Below are 17,188 nucleotides of genomic sequence, written 5' to 3' on the forward strand. Positions count from 1 at the left end.
GGATGCACAAAACAGGTTATCCAAATGTTTTCTTTGTTATTTAGAAATAATTGTGTGAGTTACTGACAGGGATTTGTAATGTAATTGTCAACTGGCATGTTCACTTACTGGCCATTTTATAACCCATGCTACAAAGAAGCGACTCCCGTTCAAGCAAGAAGGTATGGGTAGTATTTGACCCTTCCATCAGTTTATTTTGTTTGCAGATGATAAATATGGGATTGAAACCATACTTTCTCCAGTCACTAAAAGCTTTTTCCCTTTATTAGGACCATGAGGGGTGTGAGCGTGCCAAGTAAAGGTTCTACATGAATCTTTCAGAAGTATGAGTAAAGATCTTTTTCTTGGTATATGCAACACAGTTGATACAAATAATGGCAGGAGGGTTTCTTTGGAGTTTGGTTACCAGTTTGATGTGGATAAACCAAAGATTATGGTTGAGGATTCACCTTTAATACTGTGTTTATAAGTTTTTAAATCGGGAAAGTGCTCTCTATTTTGCTTCTAATGATATTTCTAAACAATTAAGACATGCCTTACAAGAAACTGAATATTTTGTATGTGTTTAAAATATAAAAATAGGAAGATGTGGTATAATTGTCAGACAACTCTCTAACATAGACCAAATGACATAGACGTCAACAACTATAGGTTATTGTTAGGCCTTCAGCAATGAGCAAAACCCTTAATGCATAGTCGGCTATGAAATGACAAATATGAAACAATTCAAATGAGAAAATGAACCACCTAATTTATGTAAAAAACAATGAATGAAACAAAAATAATTTACAGCAACAAGCATTGCATTAAGCTTATTAGTTCTAGTTTTAGTATATTCCAATTAAGTAATGTGGTAGCCATTACTTTCAGTTGGATGGTAATCTTGTGAATATCTGATATAATGGTTTTAAGCAGATTTGACCCAATGACCGTAAAGGTGAGGTCATCAGTCAGAATGACCTTATATAGAAAATAGTAAAGAACAATTAACACAAAACTTAAAAGAATTGTATAGACCAGGAATTGCATTAGGTGATCTTGTTCAACTTTAAAGAATGGCACTTTGTAAGTCGATATCAGAGACTAAAAATTCAAGCAGGATATTTATTATAATTGACCATGCTAATGTTGTGCTGAGCTAATAAAACTTGTACATACATCTAGGTTTGTGGTACCAATTTGAAAATCATGAAAAATTGATTCCAAGGATTTAAAGGAAAAACACTGTCTAGGCTTCTGGAAAACATTGAATTAATTCCTATTTACATTAAGATGCAAAAGTCATTGTTGTCAAAGTGAACTTGAAACTAATATATATGAATTTCATAAATCTACCACAAGAGGCTTAGCTACAGTTAGCAACCAAGTTTTGAGACAAACCATGCTTATTGCATTCTTTGACTAAATATGTTTGTATTTGGCTAATATTGATCTTATTAACATAATGTTTATTCTACAGATTAGTGGATTTAAATCTAATACAAGGTAATGATAATCTTGTCTAATTTGTTACTCATGGATTGTCAGTCCCTAAATAGTCCTAATAACAAATGTTATGTATTTGGTTTTGATGTTATATTGGTTATTCTCATCGGATTTTGTCTAATGCTTAGTCCGTTGCTGTGTGTGTTACATTTTAATGTTGTGTCGTTGTTCTCCTCTAATATTTAATGCGTTTCCCTCAGTTTTAGTTGTTACCCCGATTTTGTTTTTTGTCCATAGATTTATGAGTTTTGAACAGCGGTATACAACTATTGCCTTTATTTATGGTTCTAACAGGAGTCAGATGCTCTGTTGTGCTGTAAATGTTCAATTCATAAATTGTGTACTGAATCGAATGTTGTCAGTCCCCAAATAGTCCAAAAGACAAATTTTTGAATCTAATGACCTTTGAATAGTAATATACTACTGTTGCCTTTATTTATGGTACTATCAGGATTTAGATGCTTTTTCTTGTAAATTTTCAATTCATGAATTGTGTACTGAATGTAGTGTTATATGCAACTCCTTCCGACGAAGTTGATCAGAGACAGATTTGATTGCACTGACCTATTTGTTGTTATGTCCACAAATATCTATATTTTACTTGTTATGTTCTTGTTTCAAATAGACAAGAAGTTTACTCCAAAAAACATGTTGTGTACTAATAAATCAGTATTCACATTTTAAAACAAGAATGTGTCCAAAGTACACGGATGACCCACTCAATCATTTTCCATGTTCCATGGACCGTGAAATAGGGTAAAAATATAATTTGGCATTAAAATTAGAAGGATTATACTATAGGGAACATGTGTACTAAGTTTCAAGTTGATTTGACTTCAATTTCATCAAAAACTACCTTGACCAAAAACTTAACCTGAAACTTCCATTTTCATTTTCTATGTTAAGTGGACCGTGAAATTGGGGTCAAAAGTCTAATTTGGCTTTAAAATTAGAAAGATCATACCATAATCAACAAGTGTACTAAGTTTCAAGTTGATAGGACTTCAGCTTCATCAAAAACTACCTTGACCAAAAACTTTAACCTGAAACTCCCACTTTCATTTTCTATGTTCAATGGACCGTGAAATTGGTGTCAAAAGTCTAATTTGGCTTTAAAATTAGAAAGATCATATCATAAGCAACAAGTGTACCAAGTTATAAGTTGATTGGAGTTCAGTTTCATCAAAAACTACCTTGACCAAAAACTTTAACCTGAAACTCCCTCTTTCATTTTCTATGTCCAATGGACCGTGAAATTGGGGTCAAAAGTATAATTTGGCTTTAAAATTAGAAAGATCATATCATAATCAACAAGTGTACTAAGTTTCAAGTTGATAGGACTTCAGCTTCATCAAAAACTACCTTGACCAAAAACTTTAACCTGAAACTCCCACTTTCATTTTCTATGTTCAATGGACCGTGAAATTGGTGTCAAAAGTCTAATTTGGCTTTAAAATTAGAAAGATCATATCATAAGCAACAAGTGTACCAAGTTATAAGTTGATTGGAGTTCAGTTTCATCAAAAACTACCTTGACCAAAAACTTTAACCTGAAACTCCCTCTTTCATTTTCTATGTCCAATGGACCGTGAAATTGGGGTCAAAAGTATAATTTGGCTTTAAAATTAGAAAGATCATATCATAAGCGACAAGTGTACCAAGTTATAAGTTAATTGGACTTCAGCTTCATCAAAAACTACCTTGACCAAAAACTTTAACCTGAAGCAGGACGAACGAACGAACGGGGCCACAGACCAGAAAACATAATGCCCCTCTACTATCGTAGGTGGGGCATAAAAATCGTCAAAGGTATCAGGGTTACATTTATATATTTTTTTTCTGGTTTTATTGTCAATTGTGATGATGCTGTTAATATTGGTGAACAATATGCATCACTTACTTTTATTTCATATTTTACATAAAAAAAACTAAACATCCTTTCTGTCGATCAACACGAGAGCAAATTGAAATGTTATTTCCTTGAAAATTTTTAAAGTGGTTAATACTAGTGATTTTGATTGATGTTTTTTTTCTTCTTCAAATTAATATATTATTCAGTAAACAGATTTTTTTGTATCTTATATTTTCCCATATCTCATTTAAAACAGATTTGTTTTGGACTAATATGTTATCCGGAGTTTATTACATTAAATGGTCTGTTCTGTTATTTTAATGTAATTACCACCTAGACGAACAAGAACTTATTAAGTTCCATTTCCCTTATGTTTCCTCATACAAACAACACATTAATATGAATTTTTAATGGAATAATTTATAACAAATTGCACATTTGATATATTACATAAAATAAACATAATGACTCCTTTAATATTAAAATACAAACAACAAATTCATTTACTAAAATAGGCATTATTATATCTATGAACATTCCAGTTTGGTCGATTTAAATATATTGGATTAATTTCCTTTCAAAGAAATATAAAACGCGCGTTTAAAAATACCACCGAAAGTTTATTGTCCAAAGTTTCTGCTGCAATCAGTGACCGATGTTCTAAATAATCGGGGGGAAAATAGTATACACTTATTGAGTAACACGATGGGACTCAATGATGGAGCGGAAAAACTGGTCCTTCCGGAGCACCAACTGGTTTTAGTGGGTTTTGTGTCGAGTAGAGTTCTAAATATAATTCCATCATGCTAAAAATCTAATGCACAAACATGTATATGTAAATGTATGACCCTTAAGACGAAGAACACAATTTCCAGCAAATTTCAATACGATTTCATTAAGCATATCCCAATACATGTATAAGAAGTCGTTTTCTTTCTCTTATCCGGTTGATAATGTAGGAAATGGGTGTAGGATTTTTTTTTGTTCAAAACTTCATGTCTTCATAGGAAATATATTTCTGTACGATATATACGAAAGTTACGGAAAACTCTATTTGATTTCTATTTTAATATAATATCATGCCTATACATAAAATCATCTTGACACACGTTTGCACATGTGTTTGTATGTATGCCTTCTACAGGATAAATACGTTTTACTCTGTAATCATTCGCCCATAAACTGATAAACTAGCTGACATTATTATTAGGACACAAAAATGATAAGCACTAGTAAAACTTCGAAACGGCTTGCCAGTTCAATATAGCAAGACATCCTCTACTATGACCGTGGATGCATCTGGAGATAATATTTGGAAAGAAAATATGTGTGAAAAATAAACGTTTTCTTTGACAGTCAAATTCAAAGCACAGAAGATAACGTAAAGAGTAAACTTTACCCTTCTCAAAAACAATGACAATTTTTTTCTACTGTGATAGCTAAATTAAAAGCTCTCGAAAAAGGCTGTGATTACAGTACACACATCAGATTCTGCATATTTCATCCTCTGACATACGACATATATATGTCATTTTTCCATCTGCATTGAACTATTTATTTCCTTAAAATGGAGATGAATGAGTATCCTTTTCATTGAATCAATGACTGCACTGTTCTGGATACTCTCATTGGCCAATTACAATAATTGCTCAAACTATCCACAATTATGTAATGATAGTATGTAGTAATGTATATCCAACAATTTCGATCAGTGAATAATAGTTCGCGATCTTCCCCATTTCATTTTCATCCAATTTGTTGGTGCTATGCAAGTCACTGTAAATTCTCTTGAAAATGGTCCTTGATTCCGTGTCCTACCCTACAAACAAATAAAACAGTAAATCAGAGACCAAACATATGTCAAATTTATTTACGAGAATACAAATAGAATTAAAGAACCTTATAGTAAGTGCGCTCACATACCCCACGCCCTCACATTGTCTCTGGACAAATAAAATAACTCTAAGAAAGAAAAAAAATCCTGTCGATAAAGACATCAACATAGTATGTCCTTATAATCTAAAAAGTTTCATGAAATTCAGTTGTTTGGTTTCAGAGGAGTTGCGATGGGGCATACAATATATATTATACATAACATTTATAATATTACAACCGAAACGAGTGTTACCTTACTTCAATAATCTTACCTTGTTGTCAAACATCGGATGTTTAGCACTACCCAGCATCCAGTGAATACTTTTGATAGATTTTGTAGGCGAGTCCGTCCTGCTGATGGGTGATGGCGACGGTTCTGGACGGAAGTAGTCCCCATTGGACCTTTGTCGTTGATTACCTATCATTCTGGAAAGCAAGAGGATTGTATAAAAGTTTAATGCAGAAAACTAAAATCTTTCGATTTTACAAATGTGCAATTATAGATATTGAATCTATTGACGCTAGATCTTTTTTGTGTTTGTTTGTTGAGTTCTCTGACTGATGTATACCTTACATCTCTTTTATTAATAAAATGCAACATGATCACTAAGGTTTCAACTCCCTCAGGCAAAGTTGGCTTAGAAGGATTTGGCTATTATTTTAGGTCGTTTTTTTTTTATTAAAAAGTTCTTCAACTGCTTCGGTTTTATACATCCTTGGATTTCAAGTATTCGACTTTGAGCGTTACTGATGAAGGTAACTCCCCCTCAAAAAAGCGCGTTGGGCGCATTGAATTTTGTTGTTTTCATTTCCCCCCATTATCTAGAAACTGGGATATATTTAGACTAATGGACTATACTTTATAGTGACTTCTATATTGAAGACATATTTAAGTGGGTTGTAATACTTGTATGCATACATATGACACTCCTGTCACTTGATATCTTGAATGATTCTAAAACATTCCATTTTACATAAGTTAAAAAAAAAAGTTTAATGAACTACAAACTCTAATTTGTAAATTCCAACAAGTATTGATTGAAACCAATTTTACTTTATTGACAAAGAACTACATAAACACATTTTGAAGGTTTTTAAATCATTCTAGACACTTATAAATCACTTGCGCTTGGATCATAGGTTCTATGTGTATGTGTTTTAGAACTTTATATTATATTCGTCACACACTAAAAAGGATCCACAATCCAAGTGCCTGCGTATATAATACCATGCACTGTCAAAGAAGTGACAACATGCCTTTAGCTTTCAAAATTTGGGTTTTACCGTTTCTGGTGGAACTAAATCAAGAAAGCCTCGTATGCACCGATTTTATTTATTATCAAATATATGTGTTATCTGAGCAAAGAACGTGCTTCTAAACCATACGTTTTTCCCAAACTAACAGAATTGTGAAAAACGTGAAAGGTCAATTGTACCGATTTTTCCAACTCTCGAACTCATTAATGGGTTGTGGCAAATGACAAAAAAAAACATACAAATACTCCTCGTCGCTAGGGTTTTTACTGTAAAACGTTGTTAACATTAATTGAACATGGACACAATTGTCAAACAATAACATACCTAACGACACATTATGAAATCAGCATTGTATAGCCGTATTCAATCTGTTCAAAACTTTCCGATCATAAATATGTTTAAAATTTCACCGTTTTAAATTACTTCTTCGCGGACAACTATAACAGCTTCCATCATACTGCATGTGATTTAATTATTCGAGTTTGTTTTTCCTTCAAGTTAAACTTTTCGTTTTTCGTGTTGTCTAATATACTGTTGTCTATATAGACTTTTGTGTCATATCGTTTGTCTTCTTGATTTTATCTTTATTTTTGACAATTCGTGTTATGCTCTGCTTTTACTTATAATTTTTGCATTGACTTTTTGGTATCGTTTTGCTTAATTTATATCTTACTCTCGAATTATATATTACGAGAAACCTACGATTTATAGACTTGTACATCTTCCATATTGCTATCTTTGACAGGATGCCATTGAAGTTGTCTGACAGTTGGTGTAATGGCGGCGTTCTGGAATTTTGGTACGGCCAGGTTAACCTGTCGCTCTTGTTGAGAATACGTCTGTGGAGGATTCAACATACGTACCACAGGCACTAGTTCTGGAACTCTGAAATATTTGAAAAACTATTAAAAAGTAAAATCACAAAAATACTGAACTCCGAGGAAAATTCATAATGGAAAGTCCCTAATCAAATGTCAAAATCAAAAGACAAACACATCAAACGAATGGACAATAACTGTCCTATTCCTGACTTGGTACATAAAAAAACTTTTACATAAAAAAAAGCCAATTCTAAATTGCAAATGACACATTTCGAATAATTCCAAATGATATAAAAGATAATTATAAGTCGTTAAGTTACGCCCTTGAAATATATTCTGTTGATAGATTATGAATTATATATATTTTAAAAGTGCTAAATCACTTTTCTTTTTAATCCAAAGAAAAAATCATTGATTGTAAAAAAAAATTATTACTGGCCAACGGCACTGTAGGTAACACAGAAATATATGTTTGACTGATAGCCGTTTTTTCTAGTACCTCAATGACGGTTCATATCCAAAACGGCTAAATATTTTATCGTCGTCATCCTCCGATTTGAAATCATCTCTATGGGAGATACTTGGTAAGCGGTAAGGAATATTTGTTGTCACATCGTCATCCAATAAAGAAAGTTCCCGGCTGTACGATGTTGTAAGTCTGCTCCTGGAACCTGATGGTAAACTTCGGGCAGTTTTACTCCATCTAGAAATGGAAAATTAACCATTTGAGAAGTCCAATAAATCACATGAAAAAGTATGGTAGAAAGAAAGTGATAAACGACATATGAATGTTCGTTTTTGTTCGCTTCATATGTCTAAATAAATCAATTTCATAATTTGGTTATCAAAATAAACGAATTGAGAAAAGAAAAAAAATGGGAAAGCGTATAGCCCTTTTCTAACTAAGAGCCGAGACATATAATAAACTCATCAAAGACACCAGACTTCAAACATTTACGCCAGATGCGCGTTTCATTTATAAAAGACTCAGCAGTGAAGTTCAACCCAATCAAGTTAAAAAGGCAAAATAACTACAATTATCTCCATTCAAAATACTTTTTTCTAGCAGTCAGTGGTTTGTAATTGATTTGATTACCTAATTTCATGAAAATTAAACCTACCTCAAATAATGTGCACCATTATAAGGGTCAGCTTCAATATCCGGGAAATGTTTTAAAGAACTGGTACTCATTTTGTTTAAATCCTTGAATTCTTATTTTCCAATTGATGTCGAACCAAACTTTTCAAATGCTTACTTTGAAACATACAACATATTGTTTTCTATTTGGTTTTGTTTTCTTTAGATATTTAATGCTTTTATATCCTTTTGTGACTTTATGCATTCTGTATAACAGTTACGTTAAAATCTAATATCCATATTTAAAAATTCATAAACATATGCTTCAAGTTCATAATCTGATGCATTTGCGATTATTTTGGATTAAAACGAATTAAATTTCACAGTGAATTAAAACTTGCATGACGCTATGCGTTGGTATATAGTTACTTTATGACTACTCAAATCAGTGTTTCTTTTTCAAACATATCCTCCTTTACAAAATAGTACAATGCAGAAAAAATAAAAAGCGATTTAAATGCCCTATTCAAATTATGATTTATACAAAAATAGCAATTTTTCTCGACAATCAGATATCCCATACAAAGGACCTCATAACATAGTATTGTATTCTCTTCAAAAGTTGTAAAGATTAGCGCCTTGACAACATAAAGGTCGAAAATTGTTCAATGTAAAATTTTGTGTATTGGCTTCTGTACAAAGGCATGTGTTCTAGACAATAGAATGAACATTCTACTACTAATAATCTGTGGCGTTTATGGAAATAAACAATTGTTTGTGGTAAACAATAAATCTGATCGATTTCATATCCCGTCGTCACTTTTGAAATGAGATCTCAACCTTTTGTGGTATTTCATTTCAAATTTGAATTGTAAAGAAACATTTCAGCTTTGAATAAATCAGGACACTAATTATAATGACTTCCATTAATCAATAGGGATACAAAAACATCTGATTCAGTCGACGAGTCGGAGCCGAGTAAATGATTTTAGTGTAATACTGAGTATTTGAACGTCAAAATTATTTCTTATTAAAGATGGGGGAAAATATATCTAAATTTAATATATTGGAAACTTTTAATGTGGAACATTGATTTATGTTTTATTATGTCCTAACCGAGGATAGCATTTCCGTATTATATTTTTACACAACGGCGTTTACCAAACGTGAGCTAACTTTAAAAAACAAAGGGAAATATCCTACATATAACCATTATAAAGGAGACACAACTGTGCTTTTCCTGCTACTAGTATATGAAAATAGAATTTCACCAAACCAAAACGAGAATCATTTCCAAGAGTCTTGTATACAGGTATTACCTACTCGCATGCAGACTAGAACTTGGGGCAACACTTATCGCATGTTTATCTGCATATTATTGTGAATATTAAACCTTAAACTTCATACTTCTAAATATTTTTTTATTAATCTTTTCCGGTAATCAATGAGTCTGACCTAAATCAATCACCCGTAATTTATTACAAGATAAACTGATATACCGATATGTCTAACTCCGTGTACACTTGATAAATAGATTAAAACATTTAATAATAAGTTCAAATTTATTCATACTTTGAATTTTAATTGTCATTCTTTGGACCATCAGTGTCAAATTCCGCAATTGCTTTATTCTATTTTCGATAATTTTACTTAACATGGAGATTGAATAGTCTGTTTGCGTCTTACCTGAAGTTCATATCTGCTTATAATACTAACATGAAAATGGAATGAAGTTTAGGTAGTAGACCTAAAATGTAATTAGATCCTTATTTATTCGAAGCTTTGGGTAAAGATGAAAAGGATTCCCCAAAAATGTGTTTGATCGAGGAATCATAAGCATTGATTTATTGAAGTTCTATCACTTTTTTTAAATCCAAATTCAATTTGACGCCATTGACCGTAGACAGAGGTTATTTACTCAGAGTTTTAAAGACTTAGAGCTTATTGATTATGGATTTCTTTAAGAAAAAAGTTAATCAAATTGTGTATTGATTCGCATCTTTCATTGTCCCTTAAAATCTTTAAAAGTTAAAAGATAAGCTAAAAAAATACTGTTGTATGCTCGTGCTATTAAGTTAATGTGAATGAAAGTCTTTCATTTAAGAGCACAGAGCAAAGCGTTGGGAATGTATATAGGAAAACGCAGATTAAAACATTAAATCGTGCATATTAGTATGTTTATTGGAAACTACATGAAAATCCCGGAACACCTTCATTGATAGACAAGCTTTGATCGTGGATCTTGATTTTTCGATTTTGTACTGATTTCGCTCGAAATATACCCATTGTCATTAAAACTAGTGTAGGCTGACACAATATTTCAAAGGGTTACCAAGTTCTCGTACACTAAATTCGCGTTTTTACCATGATATAAAGTTAACAAAAAGGTGGTCATTTGTACAGGATTTTCTGTTTCGCTCCTATATAGCCATATGTAACTATGGAAAATAGCGTTTATATTTCAATTTATGACCATTGGTATTTGAAAATATATATATATAGTATTCAGGTATTACGCTTCTAGCCCAACCAACACTAAAGGTATATGTTAGGAGAAAAACTAAGAAACAAAAGGAATACAGACATATGCCATGAAACAAAATGCAAGAGAGAATAAAAAAAAAAATACCCTTTGAATATATCAGCAATCTTAGTACAATCTAAACAATATGTCAGACTTGTATTCAGCAATATATTTTTAGCTATTGTAGATTTGAAAAAACAGTGTAGACAAGTTCAAATTTGTAATTGCTTTCAAATCATTTACATATGAACAATCTCATAAGAAAATGCATTTTCATTTATGTTGATACTAGGTTTATAAAACTATCATTCTTATCAAACTTTACCTATATTTACATTGTATATTTCTTACCTTGGTCTAATTGCAGGTAACATAACTATCTATTCCATGTACATTTCAGAATATTTCCTTTTATATCAGATAATTAAAATTCAATATCAAGTTAATATATAGGGATCGATTCTGATAGAATCTTGAATTGTCATTCGTGAGCGAGGTACTATCAGGGTTGAAAGAACAGGTTTAACTTGCTTAACTAATTGTAGGTTCTATGATCCATACATGAACATAGACAATGATATCAATTTAAAAGTCTGAAATTGAAACCAAGACTTTGGTAAACAAGACTTGACATAACGCTATGTAAACACACGCCTTTGACTGATATGGTTGCATAATTTTTTGTATTTTTTGCCCTTCAAATTCAACACCAGTAGTGTTAAAAATCAAGTATATTGTAAGTATGTAACATACAAAGGATATATAGATATATATATATATATATATATGTATACATATAGATCATGTAGATCTACTACGACAAATGAACATGAGATATTTGATCGTGTAAACAATAAGTATACTGAGACAGAACTTAAAACGTATATACATTTAAGTATAAATACTAGTAGTTCGTATGTATCAGTCATGATTTGGAAAATAAGATAAGCTGAATAGTTAAATATAAGATAGGTAAACGAATGGCAATTTTAAGCTTCCTATATTTTCTGTATTATTATTTTTTTCTTTTAAACATCTGATCGTTTCTATTTTTCTGTTCAGTCTAAGTTTAAGATAGGAAGTATAAAATTTTGATACAAAATAAGTTTATCTATAACCCACTTGCTACTTTCTCAAATGTATCTGCCATCGCTTATACAGTCTGTTAACGAATGGAGAAAAACAATACTTGAGAATGTTTGTTCCATTTAGAAAATAAAACCAAACAGGCACAAATATGGATTTTGGTTTTTGAGCAGGGTTTTAAAGTGTGAAGTGATACAGGTAGACACTTCCCTGCATGCAGATGAACTATGGTATTGTATGTACAATGGTATTTGTCCTGTACAATGGTCTTTGTAGGTCTGTTCTTTACCCTGACGATCAAAAAAATTTCGTGATGGAGATTTAAAAGAGATGCCATGAATTTTAATGTCAATGAGACAGCAAACCGACGACAAAAATGACATCAACGTCTATTTAGTGCATCTGGATAAATGTCTATTTTATTTATTTATTATTTTTCAATTTTCAATTTTAATTTTACAGAGGTTGGCGGTGATGGGGGGGGGGGGGGGCACTTTTCGTTCATCGAGTAGAGCAGCCCTTACTTCAATGTGTTTACCTATTATTCTCATAAGTATACATATTCAAAAACATAATAACGAAAAACCATTAGACGGATAAAAAAATTAATATGGTGCTTTATGGGACCATGGATCAAATGCTAATTAAAACTTCAGAAAGGGGTATTCGAAAGGGTTCGTTCGGCGATTCTAACTGAATTAATTAACCGATATTCACTTAAATATTCAATGTCAGTTTATTCGGTCTTCTTTTTCTGTTTGTTTCTTTTGTGGTAAAACTATTAAATGATGTATAAATTCGTCATGTTTTGAATTTGACTATCATATACCATAATGGCCCTCAGTTTAAATAGCAGTTACTTATACCAAAATATTTTCATATCGACATAATTCTGCATTATTTAAGTTAAACTTTTAAATTATGCGTAAGTATGTTATTAAAAGTATATCTTAAGATTGTAGTTTTAAAAATCATTCTTTTATGACAAATTACATACGAGTTAAAATACTGCAAACAATTTGAAGTAGGTTTAAAACATAAAACCTTTTACAATGTGTTGGAAACAGCCTTGTGTTTATAAAGGCGTCTTTCTATGTTGGTGACTTATATATGCATACCGGAGGTTCAAGGGATTTGAACATATAATCCGTTATAGAAATCAGATGTTAGGTCTTAGAATCAAAGAAAATTAACTCAAGGTTACAATTTCGATAGGGGTACACACAGTGGCGGATCCAGCCATTTTAAAAAGGGGGAACCCCCCCCCCCCCCTGGATCCGCCACTGACACATGTGCTTGTACAAATACATGCTGAAGGTACACAGTGTCTGTTCTTGTTTCAAGACCATACTTTGAAAGGTATGAACCAGCAAAAAGCACGAATCCTAACATTTGTTATAGAAGTTGAAAACTTGGACTGTAACACGTGCAAGAATAGTAAGACACACACACAAAAAAAAACCTGGAACAAACATACACATAAACATCACTTTGCTATATTACATAACTGTAAACCACAGACAGTTAAACAATGGTACTTTCAGATCCTTGATTTGGGAGCGATATGTTCATATTAAATCCTCTTTTAATAGACTTAAAATCACCCGTTTATCAATGTTTTTTTTTTGGATTTGTGGACGTGGGGATACTGACATCCAGAACTCTCAAAGATTGTGGACCTATTTATAACTGCACTTAAGATGACAAAGCTTTCCTGTAAAATGACCTTGTTGGTACGTTTAATCTGTCATTCATTGGTACTATATTTTTCTTTTGTTTCAAAGATATGAACATCATAACATTTGTTACAAACGAGACACTTCTTTATATGTGTGCCAAATATAACATAAGCGACCTGCATGTGGACTTATAGCTCCTTGTTACGATACAAATATGTCAGTTTTTTTGTGATAATCGATAGACCATAAGTCTGTGAAGTAGTATTATGTAACCAGATAAGGTATTATTAAATTTATTCCATTTCAACATATTTTCAATTTTCATTCATTTCGACCATAACCGTGCATTTCGAGGTAACACTTTGTCCAAAACAAAAACCTGTTAAAAGATTCACTAGCGCTATCAAATATATATCTTTTTAGTAAAATGACAAGTATGCCTTATTTACATTTATCCATAAACATGTAAATATATAAAAATTACTGAATATATCTACATTTCACCAGCTGAATATATCTACATTTCACCAGCTGAATATATCTACATTTCACCAGCTGAATATATCTACATTTCACCAGCTGAATGTATCTACATTTCACCAGCTGAATATATCTACATTTCACCAGCTGAATATATCTACATTTCACCAGCTGAATATTAAAAGTTAGAAGATAACAAATGCAAAAAAAACCCACAATTTGATTACAGCACAGGCAATAACATATACTAACCAAACAAATAATAAAAGAACACTTCACCAAAAAATAATGAAAAAAAAATAAAACTTGTAAACCGGCGATGGTAAACTCAACTACATAGAAATCAGAAGTAGTTTTTATTTCTGTTCCTCTTGTGACAACATTCGTGCTATATTCATATTAAAATCCTGTGATATATGTAGGTTTTATATCAGGACAATAACAAACAACAAACGAATATAGATAATTATCGGGGCCTTTTATAACCAACCATACGGTATGGGTTTTGATCATTGTTGAAGGCAGTAAGGTTGCTCATAATTGACTGCATCCCTAAGCACTTTCATACACGCGGCTTCAATTGTAAGGCAACGATTCTGAAAGTATGGTCTCACTATATCTGAATGATTAAAAAGGTTTGTGGGGTGGGATACGTCAGTGAGACAGAAATCATATTACAAAAAAAAAATACTGCTTTAGTAGTAACCAGAGTATAGGCTCCGTGTTGAAGGCCGTACTTTAACCTATAATGGTTTAATTTTTGAATTGTTGTTTGGATGGAGAGTTGTCTCATTGGCACTCACACCACATCTTCCTATATCTATATAGGGGAAAATACAGTATCCAATCTTTATGATATGTCAAACTTTAAATCGGCACGAGTCTACAAAAAGTTGTGAATAAATTGAACAGAAACATTCAAAAGTAGCCATTACACCAAATCTCCAAATGAAAGAAATATATATATAAAAAGACACAACATATGAAAACCACGGACTTTGAACAGGCTCATGAATATTACGTACATGGTTGTTTGATATGATTCTAAATTAACATTTTTCTTACCTTACAGATTTGTTTGATTTAGCACTAAACGACATAATTTATCCGGTGATATTTGACTCCATTTTATAGTATGAATATTACATTATCAATTAATATTTATACGATTTCTGTAAACTACATGGTTCGTGCGTAACCGTTCTTTAACTACATTTGGTTTAAATTGACTAATTATAGTATTACGGATTAATTTTTCCAATATTTATGAAAAGACCTTCTAAAAATATTTAACGAACCTATTCTTTGTAAGAAGGATTAAATTGCCTAATTTCAAAATTAAATGGATTTTTTAATAACAACAATTTAGAGTCCAAATATACCACTGACGACTATTATTTCAATCGGATACATGGTGACTAAAGGCACTAGAAAATAGGTGAAGCGCGCAGAGCTAGTATATGAATAAAATGTAGAATAAATCTAGTATATGAGTGGCGAAAGATATCAAAAGGACATTCATGAGTGGCAAAAGATATCAAAAGGACATTCAAGCTCATAAGAGGAAAATAAACTGAAAACACAATGATCAAAATGAAAAAGAAATGCTGAAAAACAACAGCACACAAAACACAACATAGAAAACTAAATGATAGGCAACACAACCAAAACCAAAATTAGCGGTTGTCTCAGGTACCCCGGAAGCATGGGAAGGCAGATTATGTGTGACAATTACCTCCAGAAGATGGATTATGAACAGCCATATACTTATTCATTGGTCCAACTTAGCGGTTATTTTTCAGCATTAGAAAAGAGGGATATTTTTTTTCGACACTTATCGTTTTATCGATATCACATCTATCTTATACATGATTAGTTGATAATAAATATTATAATTGCAAATAAATATGGAATTATGATTATATTGTTTATCTATGTGTAGTCTTTATCGAAATAAAACTGGTTTCATATTAAATTTATATCTATAAAACAGTTGACGGCACTGTGTTGGTGAACTACTCTTGACACTTTGACACAATTGAAGTGCTCCTCATAAAAGACTTGTAACAAATTGTAAAATAATATATGACGCATTAATCTCTATAAAACATATAACTTTGTTTGTACATTCTTTTGTCTCTTTGCAAACCATATTGTATATCAAAACTTTACGGTTCTGTAGGAAGACGAATAAATAAGTAAGGGAATTAATATATTTAATTAAAATGTTTTGAAAAATGTAGATTCTCACTTGTTATGGTTTTTCGTTATTTTTCAAATCGTTTCAACTGGATTAAAAAATTGAAGTCTTTTTGTTGTTCTGGCGACAGTATGTTATTTCATAATAATATAAAATCATTTTTCTTTATAGGTTTCCTTCAGGAGAGCAGATTTTGTGTATTTATTTGAAAAAAAAAATCGTTAATATTTTCATTCCACATTTTGCGTTTTTTCCGGACTCCTGAGGTTTTTTCTTCTTATTTAACCCTCTACACAATGTGAACTATTGAAACGCTTGATCTAATCATTATATAATAAATCTATTTTGTCAGAAAAGGTGTTTTATTAAATTTTTATCAAAAGTGTTTAGGCATAACTAACTTAATGACTCCTGAACTATTATGATTATAGAAACGAAAGAAACTGATGCAGTAACGTCTAACTTTCAGGTTCAAATTAGTTACCTTCTGTGGCAGATGTTTTCCGATGCAGAATTCATTAGTATTTCAACTGTAACAATGAATAACAATTTCGTCTTCAACAGCAATCTATTAATCTTTATTAAGTTTAGCCCCCTTTGTCATTCCTCCCAATTTTTTATTTTTTTAAGCTTGCTTGTTGATATAATTATCATAATTTGTTGTCTTTGGCATTATATGAATTTGAATTTATCATATAGGCTTCAGCTGTACTTACTGATCCTCTTCAACCCCAGTTGGACATAAGGCCACACCAAACTGCAGCCATCCTCTGTTAATTAGCCATGTACTTGACCCCAGGTGTAACCCATGGTTCCCAATTTTGTTGCAACAGTTCTTCGCCAGGTTATTC

General features: G+C 31.6%; 1 protein-coding gene across 3 annotated transcripts; it reads right to left on the minus strand.

Annotated features, from left to right (window-relative positions):
* Positions 1-3,731: 3,731 nt before the first annotated feature.
* LOC139503933 (uncharacterized) lies at positions 3,732-15,360 on the minus strand. 3 transcript variants are annotated; one of them, XM_071293956.1, is made up of 5 exons: positions 15,203-15,360; positions 7,790-7,993; positions 7,172-7,354; positions 5,485-5,638; positions 3,732-5,156 (listed from the first exon to the last, which is right to left on the minus strand). In XM_071293956.1, exons 1-5 carry the CDS (start codon positions 15,235-15,237, stop codon positions 5,046-5,048), a joined length of 687 nt encoding a protein of 228 aa, XP_071150057.1. In that variant the 5' UTR covers positions 15,238-15,360; the 3' UTR covers positions 3,732-5,045. The 3 variants fall into 3 exon arrangements, with proteins under 3 accessions (XP_071150057.1, XP_071150058.1, XP_071150056.1); XM_071293957.1 differs by lacking the exon at positions 15,203-15,360 and adding an exon at positions 11,244-11,487; XM_071293955.1 differs by lacking the exon at positions 15,203-15,360 and adding an exon at positions 8,412-8,860.
* Positions 15,361-17,188: the final 1,828 nt, after the last annotated feature.

This window comes from Mytilus edulis, chromosome 14 (assembly GCF_963676685.1).
Source record: "Mytilus edulis chromosome 14, xbMytEdul2.2, whole genome shotgun sequence".
NCBI lineage: Eukaryota > Metazoa > Mollusca > Bivalvia > Mytilida > Mytilidae > Mytilus > Mytilus edulis.

Bases quoted from the DNA above. Each gene is read 5' to 3' on its own strand.
- LOC139503933 (XM_071293955.1), bottom strand. From the start codon at position 8,482: ATGAGTACCAGTTCTTTAAAACATTTCCCGGATATTGAAGCTGACCCT. The intron at 7,994-8,411 runs GTAGGTTTAATT...TTCCATTTCTAG, and splicing joins AATGGTGCACATTATTTGAG to ATGGAGTAAAACTGCCCGAA. The intron at 5,639-7,171 runs GTAGGTTTCTCG...CTTGCTTTCCAG, and splicing joins GATGTACAAGTCTATAAATC to AATGATAGGTAATCAACGAC.